The sequence below is a fragment of the Gambusia affinis genome, linkage group LG02 (assembly GCF_019740435.1).
Source record: "Gambusia affinis linkage group LG02, SWU_Gaff_1.0, whole genome shotgun sequence".
Classification (NCBI taxonomy): Eukaryota; Metazoa; Chordata; class Actinopteri; order Cyprinodontiformes; family Poeciliidae; genus Gambusia; species Gambusia affinis.
In genome coordinates, this window is record NC_057869.1 from 29310102 (window position 1) to 29322329 (window position 12228).

Sequence of the window (12228 nt, forward strand, 5' to 3'; positions counted from 1 at the left end):
CCCTTAAATGGTCCAGTGGTACTAAGAGACATTCACAAGAGAAGAGGAGGCAAGCGGGTAGACACGGAGGAACACGTTGCAGCCATTTCTCTAAATTCAGGACACAGAACAGCTTTCTTAATTTGCATTCACCAAAGTTTGTTTGTAATTGAGGGCATCTCTGGGAGGCAACAGTAATTATAGTTGCTGCGCCGCACGAGCCGGAGCCACAGGCCCACTATAAAAAATCTGGCACATATCAGCCGGGAACAACGAGCACAAGGTTGTCACCCAAGGGACATTTCCATTACGTGACAAAAGTGTGTAGGTAATTTGATTTACTGTTTAGTTTCGCAACCCCTGTCAGACCCGCAGCCATACGCAGCAGTGGGAGTGCATGAAGATTGACTACAAATGAGAGAACTGACCTGCCAGGGCTGCACATTTCCAAAAAACAATTTGAGCTATCATTTAGCTGGAGATTAGTTGGTAAAATGTGTTTCATGGCTGATTTCTGACTAACATTCCAGGTGTATGAAGATAATAGCCTCTGGGTTTGACTTTACCTCCAGCACCAGAGGGCAAAAGCATCTTGAATGCCACCTTGGCTCGTGTTTTTGGCAAGTCTTGGGAAAGAAGAGGACAATGTCTGCTGCAATGTGGAATCTAATGATAAGAATTTATTCTTACCATTAAATCGATTTAATAACTTCTGTGTTCCTTTATTTGCAACCAGTGTTAACTATATATATAGTTGTGCGAGCGTACTATGATCAAAGGCTTCTGCATGGATTAAAACCCGTTTGAAGACTTTCAGTAATTAGTACAACACCAAGCTTTTATTTGTAAAACTCCTCAAGATGAGAAGAAGTTAAAGGATAGTAATCTTTATCAAGACTGACAAAAACGAGACTGTGCCGAAAGAAAAGCAGAAACAGTTTGAAAAGACAGAAAAAAATACAAAAACACCCTAGAGGGGGAGACCGGATGAAGGTTCTGAGTTACCGCTGCGGATGTTCTGAAGATTTCAAAAATAATCTCATAGTCTCAGGGCCAGCGGTAGCCAGGAAGAGCAAAGAAAAGACCTCAACCACAGCCAGGAACGAACAGAGCGACCGGTCCTAAAGAGTTGGCCTTTCAATGAATATGTTTGTCCAGTCAAAGGGAAAGATGGAACCAGAGGTCCTCCGTCATTTTGACCGACAGCATTAAAAAAAAGAAAATTGGTCTTGTTCTGTTTTTACCCGTCAAATTATAATCATATTAACATTAGGCTATTTAGCCGCATTTTTATGCAGTTTAGTTAATATTCACCTAGTTGAACTGTGAATCCATGATTCCATCTCACATAAAGCAGATTAAATCATCTAACATTTTCTCCGTAGTAACAAAAACCTCTGACTGTAACAAAAACCTCCAATAACTTATAATAAATTAAACAACTCCACTGAAATTAGCAGCACTTCACAGCCTCACTAATTCCTCCTGGTCGCATCTACAGAGAAATCTGCGCTGGTTCATCAGTCAGTTGGGTCTGTCGGATTCAAACCCATCAATTGAACTCTGCCAGCTTTTTACACTGTGCGCCGTCCGGACGTTACGCTTTTACGAGGATTTTATTTTTTTTTTTGCGTTGTTTCGCTTCCCTAAAACAGACAGATGTTACGTCTGCCGCGCTCTTCCAGGACGCTGCTCTCCTTCTGGGCGCAGGAGGGTCACGTCTTCCGGCTCCATTTGTTAAAACCGCAGAGTGAGTAAAGTCTAATAAATCGGAGCCGTGTCAGCGTTGGTTGTGCAGCCGCTGCCCATGTTACGGTCTAATTCATTTCTGCACCGTCATTTATTTCCACAACATAAACTGCCAGCTCCTCTGTTTAGACTACAAATGGATTAACGCGACGTTGAAAACTCTTTATTTTTCTCTGTTCTGTATGTACTGGAGACTGGAATTAAAGGCGCCATTTCTACCAAAGGTTTGGAATTCGCTTCTGAACCGGACACTCTAAAGTGTCCGGTTCATAACCCTTCAACACGCTGCCAACCCCCGGTCAGAAAGACGCCTTTAGTTCAGTGTCCATGAAATGATATTCAGAAAGGATTTTTTTTTATTATTATTAATTGTTTTTAGTTGCCTCTGCCATGATGTCTGCCCATGTGCAGCAGTCAAGGGTGTGAATTATAACCTGTCAAAATGACCAACGGGCTTCAAAGTTTCGGTCAAATACGTTAGATATTCCGTCAAGGCGACCTCTGGATGGAACTGGATGCTATCGAGGCAAGAAACATCATAAAATAAATAGAAGTGGAATAAATGAAGGATAGATTAAATATTCTGAAAATGTTGGGTGAACATAGACTTGGGTGATAATTAGACTGAATTTATTTTATTTGAATTTAGTCTACTCAAAGCTCTCAATGACTTCACAAACTCATACTAGATTGGTTTGTGGCAATCGGAGGTTAAATGCCTTGACCAGAAGCATTTCAACAGGTGGCAGGAAGAAAATAGAATTGAACACACAGCTTTCAGATTGCAAGTCCACCAGTCTTTCCACCGAGTAAACCAAAAGTAAGCAAAAGTACAACAAAAGTAGGGAGTCAACGAATAGATATTGTCAGAACCAATAGAAAGGGTCAAATTGCAAAGATCCTGGCATGTATCAGGGTAATGGGCCCTAACAATGAAATTCAGTTTGAATGCCTCAGGCAACAATGTTGAATAAGAAGAAGAAGAGGAAAAAAGATCACCATGGAAGGTTAAGCCACTGCATGGCATGCGACATAATCAGAGGGAGAAAATGGCTGATTTTAGGAATCCCGCCAACAATTAGAGAAGGCTCCACTGAGGGCTAGCGCTGCAACGCTAATTACGGCAGTCTAAGTACAAGCAGTTCCAAGGCACAGGCAGAGCATAATGGGAAGTGCTAAAATGGTGGCAGGCAAAGTGTAACGCCATTACTAAATGGCTGCGTAGGTTTGAACTCTCAAAGTTTTGGTGGGATCCGTCAAATGGATGCTCCATGTTGACTGGACTAAAATCTTGTGGAACAGAAAAAGGCAGTGATATCCTAAGCAACTGAAACATCAAGTAACACGAGAAACTACAGATGCATTAAGGGCTTAAAGACAAAATGAAGAAAGTGTGAAACCCAGTGTCCTTAGAGCATCAGGACCTGTGAGAACCTCAGTCTCCTGCTGCAATACAGGCAGTGAGTACAGTACACAAATGAAACTTTCATTGGTGGTGACAAAAAGTCCCTAGAATAGTCATTAAATTTGCTGTGCTTCCTCATCAGTGTGACCCTAACTTATCTTGAATAATCCTGGCAATTTAATGTCACCAGTAGACCTAACAGATATGTTTTTGGACGGCAGGAGGAGAACCAGATTACCCAGAGAAAACCTAGTAGGTAGCGGTGAAAACACCCCATTTGGGATTTGAACCCAGGAGCTTCTTGCTGTAAACCAGCAGTGCTACAAACCACCTCCCCACAGCCGGCAGTTTAGGCCGACTTTCAGCCAAGCTGTGTTCAAAGCTGCTTTCTTTTAATGGTTTTTAATTTACAGTATCTTTTCAATACCTCTAACAGATAAAGCAAATCCTTGATACAGCAAGTTTTTAGAGCAAGTAAACAACTTCAATAAAACTAAATAAAACAGGCTTGAAAACTTCAGTTTCAAATGAGAAGGTGCCGGAACAAGGAAAAGAAACGTTGAGAGCTTACTTACAGCTTTCTTTTCTCCAGGGTTCCCAGTGGAAAGTCTCGATGCTTTTGAAATGCCGATTAACATTAGAGCAGCAGCCTGTGACAGATTTAAAGTTGGTTAGAAATCTAAACTTGACTAAATCTGTTAAAGCAGTGGACAGGCAGCATGGATGGAGTCTAATGCAACTGCTTGTGTTTTTTTTTTCCACAGACTTAACGATGCTTTTGCACACCAGAGTGTTTATGTGGTGCACAGGCCATTTTGATGGAATAGTGGAGGTAAATTAATACTGTTGTGCTTTTATTAAGTGTGTTATTTTCTAGTTGTGTCGCAGTTTGTCGTGGCTGCTGGGGGCGGGAGGCCGGTCAATATCACTCCGCCGTTCCTAGGTGACGATGGTTGTGCTTTTTGTTGTAAAAGCTATGTAGCGATACCGCTAACTGAGTTACTTTGTAACAATTATTAAATAAAAATGATGCGGACTCAATCACAATATCTCGTTTGATTGTTTGCCACCGTTACATTTACAGATCACATTAATCGATGATAGTCTCTGTTGTGTCTCCAGCTTTTAATCTTGCAGTATACTGGCTAGGTGAAAAGGAATACTAGCATTTTAAAGCCTTTGCCTTTATAGTTAAAGCAAATTTTACAGCAGATTAAACTGGTACACTATGACAACCTACCTAATACTTACTCCTACTTTTTTTCCCAACGCAGCCCTAATCTGCTCACTAGATCTCTAAAGGTGCAACTTGTTCCTCTTCTTCTTCCTTGTCATATTGGCGGTAGGCAAACAACTGAAGGAAGCACTACCGCCACCAACTGGTAAGGAGTGTAGATAACATGACAAAAACCCCGCAAAAATTTACGGTACTATTAAATCCTTTTATACAACTTACACTGTTTTATAAAAGTAAAACATAGCCTGATATCCCCTATTTCATAAATCGTTTTGCAATAAATCAACAGTGTCCAATTTCATTGTCATAACATTCATCTTCTCCACAAATACATTTTCCCTTCTAAGCTATTCAGTCCAGTGGGCCCAATTCCAAGGTGTATTTTTTGCATATGCCTGCCAGGCTATACGGAGGAGATTCTTTTTAAGTCCTTAATCCTGTGAAGTGGGGCTTATTTTGTCAAACTAACAGATAACCAACTAGATTGAGTTGTGGAGAATTTGGAGGCCAAGTCAACTTCTCAAAATTGCTGTTAAACGTCATCTTACAGAAATAAACCCCAGTTACCACTGGCTCTATTAAAATGTGTGTACGATCTGCAGCAGTGCTTTGGTAGGTGATAGATGCCAAAGTAACATCCAAATGGATCTCAGGACCCAAGAGTTTTCCCAGCCAAAAATATTACATTGCCTCTGCCAGCTTACCTTGTTCCCACAGTGGATACTTGTGCCATATGTTTTCCAGGTAAAGAGAGCACCTGCACCCGTCCAACCATGTGTTGTAAAATTTAATCACACCAGGCCACCTTCCTCCATTGCTCTGTGGTACAGCTCTGATAATCATGCACCCAGAGGTGAACACTGCTAATTAAAGTTAGCTATGCTAACCCTAAAGCAATTATCATAAACATTTGTTCCACCAACACAGCAGTTAGCAGAGGATAATGCTAAAGTGCTAAAGTCAATTCAAATTGTACCTACCATTGAAAGAGTGCAATCCTTGAGCACCAACTCTATTTTGACATTATGATGCCCTTAGATATTGTATTTAAATTTATAACTCGTTTTCTTCTGTCTGTTTTATTTATTTATTTTTTTCTGTCTGTTTCTGGTTTCAGATACATTTTGTGGGGGGAAAAACAATAAAGGTAATGAGACAGGAAGCAGAAGTGCTGCATAAACAGTTTTCACTCACTTCAAAATAAGAGAATAAATATAAAGTCTAACTACTTGAAAAAAATTTAACAGTTGGTCCAACTTTACTCAACTGAAAATTTACAAAATTATTAAAGAAAATTATCACTTTAGAATTTATCTAGAAACATTAATATAGGCAAACCTAAGTATGTTAAATGTTTTCAAAGTTATCTAAAGCGCTAAACAAATTATTAGCTTTGTTGTTAGCGGATTACAGGAGATGTACCTATCACTGCCTTTGTAAAATTCCTTTTTTAAGGTTATACACCCCCATATGCAACAAACCACAATATACTGTGTATCTGATTTCATTTTATCTAAACCAGCATTGAATTCCTAAGCAATCTGAGCCACAGTAGCTCAAACCAAAGCAGCAATGTGTTCACTTTCCTACCCACTAACAGCTGGCATGATGAAATGGTAATTACATACTATACTATATGTCATGTCGGATCAGAGTGGAGATTCTCTAGATTCAATCAGTCCAGGCATACGAATGTTCAACAGTCAAGAAGTTGTCAAGACTCACGGTGATGACGGCTCATTATTGGTGACCATTAACTGAAACTGAAGGGCAAAAAAAGATGAAGAATCCAACACATTCAGCAATATTTATAAAAATATATTTCACAAAGTAGGAAACAATACAGGGTGTCTTAGATTACAGTACAGGGAGTAAATAATTGAACATACACATTTATAAGCATTAAAGCACAGTAGAAAATATGATCTGCATGTAGAACTATCCCATATATATTGTTTTGTCTACTAAGAACTGCCAGAATACTGTATCAGTACAAACTGAGTATGCACGCAGCTGTAGTGCCATTGAAATTGTCATTATGTGCAAGAGCTAACGTGCAGAGACAAAACCTACCACCTCATCGAAAGCTAATGACGTTAGCAGTAACTCTATGTACAGAACAAGACTTTTTTTATTATTATTATTGGTATCATACATTGTGAGCACAATATGCACATAATCTCAATCAGTGTTTTCATTTTTCTTGGGCTAATGTGATCTGCATTTGCTAAATGAGGTTTGATGTTTGAAGAAAGTCACACTCCTGGGTCCTAATTGGACTGTTGTGCTCAGAGGCTCACTTGTTGTACCCTTGGATGCGGCTTAGGTTGCATTTTATTCTCAATCAGCATATGTCAGAAATGTATTAGTACCATCTTACTGTTATTAATCTCTATCAGTAAGTTCCTCTGTTTTGTTTGAGCAACCTTACAGCTCCAGTGTGCCTGTTTACATCTAGTCTGTGTCATCACTAGGCATGGGCCGGTATGAGATTCTCCATACGGTAACTTTGAGTAAAATACTGATGGTTTCCTGGTATAGCACTAGACATGTTTTGCTGTATGAGAGTGGGAACAATAAGAACACATCAACATCTTAACTCAGTAAATCTAATGGAACTACTGACATTGAAGTTTCATCAGTTGAGGGCAATAAAGAAAGCATCAACGATAGGCAAAAGAAGGCGAATGCGATGGATGAACTTTCATCCATCCATTGTCCAACTCCAGTTGCAGTTGGGCGAGGGGCTAAAGAAAACCAGGAGCAGGTTGCCAGTCCATCACTGGCCAATGTAGACACACACACACACAAATACCTTAGAACAATTTAGTTTAAGACCAGTTAACCAACCAGTCGTGTTTGGAAGAAATTTGGTGAGTACCCAGCATGCAAATGTGAGAACATGGTATTTTAGGAAAGTATATTTTGGTAATGAAAGCTTTATGATGTCTCTTTTATGGCGAAACTAGCTGCATGTGTGGCTCAGGTGTCATTTTGACCCTTTCTTTCACACAGATCATTTTCAACTTTCAAGCGAATGAATCCTGATGCATCCGCTTGGATATTTCCTTATATTTCTAAAGTGATTCAAGCTGAATGATTAACTAGGTGATTCTTGCAGTGATTCTCGTACTTTCTCTAAAACTAATTCAGCTTCTTTGGTCATGTGTTGTTTAAAACTCCACTCTCATTTCATCTTCACTTTCTGGCACATTTCTCTGTTGAGCCTTCCATTAAATATTTGACAATGATGCTAAACAAAGGCGACGTTCCCACCTCCAGACTTCACTGTTGGTTTGGTTTTGTACAGGACCCATTGCTTTTCCAAACGCAGACTGTGGAAAGACATCTACAAATTATAAACTTGGTCTCAAAATACTAAGGCTATATTCTTCATTGACTTCATCAATTGTACTGTAGCAAACTTTTGAAGTGACATTCAGCAGGTTTTTCTTATACAAAACATGGCGCTTTCAGTTCTCTTTCCTGATTGTTTTTTTCCCCATTCCTCCATAATAAATATAGCCCAGAGGACCAGGTAGATTTATGGTTCTGTATATACTGTTCCTTACACTGTTGTATTATTGTCACTATGCTACTTGGAGGAGCATTTATATCCTTAGAAATATATCTGTAACCAATGCCATTAGCATGTTTTGTACTAATAGCATAGGGTTAGTATTAGCCTAGCAACTGGAACCAGTCGTTTCTCAATAGTCGAGTGTCCAGACCTTCTGTGGAAAGTAAAGCAGTAAAACATAAAATAAGGGGCAAGTATTTTAGCCATTTTGATGTTTGGTAATAGGGCTGTAGGAGACCTTTAGAAAAGCCATAAATTTGCACTACAAACAGTTTATATCAATTTGTTATTAAGTACTAACCGATTTGATATAATTTCCAGGATTGGTGTCTTTTTGCAGCTTTTTCATGGTTATCTTCTCCTCAGTCATTTCGTGATATTGTACAATTCATGGATTAGTTTAAGTGTGTGGATGTTGTTACTGACATCTGGTCTGAATTTCATGTCAGTAGGCCTACCAGAAATAAAAGTACAGAGGAAAAACATTGATGTGTTCAATGCGCCAAAGGAGACGAAGGTCTTTCAGCCAGCTGACGGGCAGTGCATGTTGAAATGTGGGAGAGGGGCAGCATTGCATTACTCAATACTCCGCACAGTCAAAGAAAACCTTCAGATCCAAAAGACTTTTAAGCTACAGAACCTCGGTGTAGGTTTGTTAAAAAGCCCATGCCTAATCATCACCTGCACTAATTTATGATATGATTTGGCTGCTATTAAACTGTGATATAATGTTTCGGAAAAAAAAAAAAAGAATGTGAAATCATCTAAACACACTCATTTCAAATAGCACAGGGGGGAGAAAGGGAGAAATGAAGACTTAAGAACAGATATACAAAAACCGATAGAACAGGAATAAAGAACCAACACGTCTCTTGTCAAAAAACAGTAGATTACAATTGTATTTAATGTTGCTTCTGTAAAAAGAAGGCCTCAACAGTTTCTACATTTCTGTTTTTTGTCTTTATGTCAGTCTTTTATAGGCTAATAACACTTGCGACCCACACCTGTAGCATGTAAATACAAAGAGTTGTATAAAGCGAGCCTCCCGGGGCATTCGGATAGTCTAGAAATGTAGTCACCGGAGAACATATCAAATTATGACAATTTCACCTTAAAGCCATTCCTTGGTTAGTCCTTTTGCTGGATTTCCAAACCACACATACATTCATCATTGTTATGTAGTCCAGGTATTGCTTTTTCATTTTGCAGCCCCTTCATCTCTCCGCTAGGGGGCCGTTGGGAGAACCAGAAGGTCCCACTGCAGCTCCTGTAGTCCAGCTCGGTGTCCAAGGAGAACGGGGTAACGGTGACCGGTCGATCTTCGCGGAACCAACCGTCGGTTTGGTAACTACCAGAAATGCCAGGGTTTTGTCTGCTACTTGCAGTCACAGCAAATGACAAACACCCGAAGTACTGCTAGACACTCCACACTGAATCTAAGGTACACTCCACAAGAATCTCCTAATAAAGACATTGTTTGGCTCGACAAGTACATTGCGCTTGACATAGTGGATGACGACTGCTAAACCTCACTCCAAAAAGAATACAAAAAGGTGGCTGCTCTTTATTAATGTCTTTTTTTTGTTGTTGTTTTTTTATTTTTATTTTGAAACACGTTTCTATGAGCCAACAAACCCTAGCGTTTAATACACAAATATGTTGAAAGCAAAAAAAGAAGAAAGAAAGAAAAACTTAGAAAGGTCTTTTTTTTTCTTTCCTTTTTTCCCTAACAGACCAAAGGTCAGGTTTCGCGGTCGCTTTCGCCCACAGAGTAGAGCTCCCCGAGTCTTCTGAAGCGCGGGCCCCACTCTCTGAGATAGTCATAGTTCTGGTCCGAGTCCGACGACGCCGTCTCCAGCGAGCTGAGGGAGCCGGCGACCGACCCCCGGCCCTCGTACCCGTAGATCTGGATGGAGTCGTACGGCGGGGCCGTCGGGTCGTTGTCGGCTTCGTGAAGACGCACGTTGATGAACTCGTCCACATCCACGCCGTTCGGGCCCGAGTGCTGCCCCGCCCGGGGCATGAACTGCAGGTCCGGCTTGATGTCCTTGCGCGGCAGGTAGCCATTGATGCCGTCTGGGTTCTGCAGCGTGGCGATGTCGAACGCCTCGGTGTCCTCCTCGCCGCCGCCTTCGTCGTCGTAGCGAATGATGTTCTCCCTCACGTCTTCATCGTCCTTGATGATCAGGGGCTCGTTTTTGTGTCTCCTCAAGGTCACAAATAGTACTACTATTACTGTCCGAAAAAGAAGGTGGAATGGAATAGGAGAACAGAAAAAGGAAAAGAAGAAATCTCGGTCAAGCTTTACCAAACACAAAATCTGAACATATCTGTAGACACAGAGCCTTGAAAAGTATCAGTGTCTTCTGAAATTCATAAAACTCAATGAATGGATTCTATTGGGACTTTATGTGATGGACCAACACAATGTAGTGGATGACTTTTTTTTCCCACTATGAAGTAGAAAATAAATGATTGAAAATGATGAAAAACATGGCGTGTAGTTGTATTCAGCCTCTCTTACTCTGATACCCGTAAAGGGGCAGTGTCGTGTTTTTCAGCCACACAGAATCATTTTGCAGCATAATGAAGGAACCACATTAACTTCAGTTGTTATAAAATGCAATATATATCAAATATGACATAAGAAATTTCACTTAATAATTTTACACCTTGAAATTAGGTGACTGTCTCTTTCTGAAACTTCACCTTCAGGAAGTCATCACAACCCTTTAACAATGTTTTTACCAGAACTGAACTGAGAACTAGATCGCATAATGAGCTCCACTGATGTAAAGTCCCACCAGGTGTTCGCTAATTGTTGCTGGCTAGTCTGCAGGAGCTGAGTGCAGTAGGGTTGCTCTATGAGGTGGAAGCTTGGAAAAGCCTCATAGGCAGGGTTAGGTCCACTGAGGCATTTTGCACAGCCGAATGGTTGCCAAGGGAGACTAAAGGATTTCTCAAACATACATGAAAAACAATAATTTTACATAATACTGCCCCTTTAAGAAATGCTGTCCATCAAATCTGACTTTGCTTTTTTGCAAAGAAGGAATATGAAAACCATCAGTCTGTGTATGTAAAGAGCTTACAGAGCTATACTCCAGATGATGATAGGATGTGTGGCTGAGTATGTAAGCATATCCCAATCTTCAGAATTTATATTTTTTAATTCAACTACTAAAATGAAAAGGAAACACATTAATATAGCGCAGAGTTTGTGGGTATGACATGACAAAGGAGAGAGCACAAGTTCAATGAGATGGCGACTTTTACAAGAAAATGTAAATTAACGTCACTTTATAAAAACAGAAATAGATCACCTAGCAAGAGTATGATGCAAGCCAAGATGGCGATGAGCGCCCCCATACTGAGACCGATGGGGAGGACGTAGGCCTCCACGTTGCAGGACTGGACTACTAAATCTCTGCTGCACCCACAGACCCGGATGGTCAAGGTGTTGGTGCTGCTCATCGGCGGATGGCCTTGGTCCGACACAACAATGGGCAGGAAGTAGATCTCCTGCTTCTGTCGCCTGAAGCTATCATGCTTGGCGACGACGCTGATCGAGTTGTCTGTCAAAGAGAGAAAGAGAGAGGAAACGGGTGAATTTCAAAGTTCATTTTCAGAGAAGGACGTGTGAAAATCCCAGACTCCAATCCCGCTCTCAAACGGTGTGAAGAATCAGTGGCGAGTGAGGATAAACTCATTTCACATCCACCGTCACCAGGTTTTTAAGAACGTCTCACGTTTTATTGCGCTATTCTTCTTCTTTGTTCTCGCGTCTCGTTTGAGGAGTTGTCTGAAATTCAATCGAAGAAAGGCGGCGCCCGAACTCACTGCTCCTCTTGCACTTCGAAAACCGGCGGCGGCGATTGCGGGATGGCAGCGGGCGACGCCGGCAGAGAGGAGACACTGGCACATGTCGACCCAGAAAGGTGCCAGCTGCTCTTTGATGACACTCCTGTGAAGCTGTCTGCTCATTAGCTGGCACTTCTTACCCGGCTCACATTATCAAACACTTGCATTCCCACAAGAATCCACTCCTGGCGATCTTATTGAAAACCTACAAGATGTCTGATAGTCTAACCTTTGCCTCGTCGCTCGAGGGCGTGCCGAGGAAGGAGGATGGAAATCACAGGGACTCGTCATGTGGAGAGGAAAAAAAAAAACCAGAGCCGTGTTGGAAGTTTTGCATTAACAAGAAGAACTCAATCAAAGACGGAACGCTTCATGATAGCATCACTTGCTTTTGCACAATCTGTAATTGCTGTGAAC

At 41.0% G+C, this 12228-nt stretch overlaps 1 protein-coding gene across 4 annotated transcripts in view; it reads right to left on the minus strand.

Moving 5' to 3' along the window:
- Window positions 1-6221: 6221 nt before the first annotated feature.
- cdh8 (cadherin 8) overlaps window positions 6222-12228 on the minus strand; it is a 374224-nt gene continuing 368217 nt past the window's right edge. For all 4 annotated transcript variants that reach the window (XM_044135659.1, XM_044135649.1, XM_044135640.1 and 1 more), the window contains 2 exons: window positions 11274-11525; window positions 6222-10185 (listed from right to left, as the gene is read on the minus strand). In XM_044135659.1, coding sequence (XP_043991594.1) covers window positions 9692-10185; window positions 11274-11525 — 746 coding nt within the window. In that variant the 3' untranslated portion in view covers window positions 6222-9691. The remainder of the gene's footprint in view (window positions 10186-11273; window positions 11526-12228) is intronic.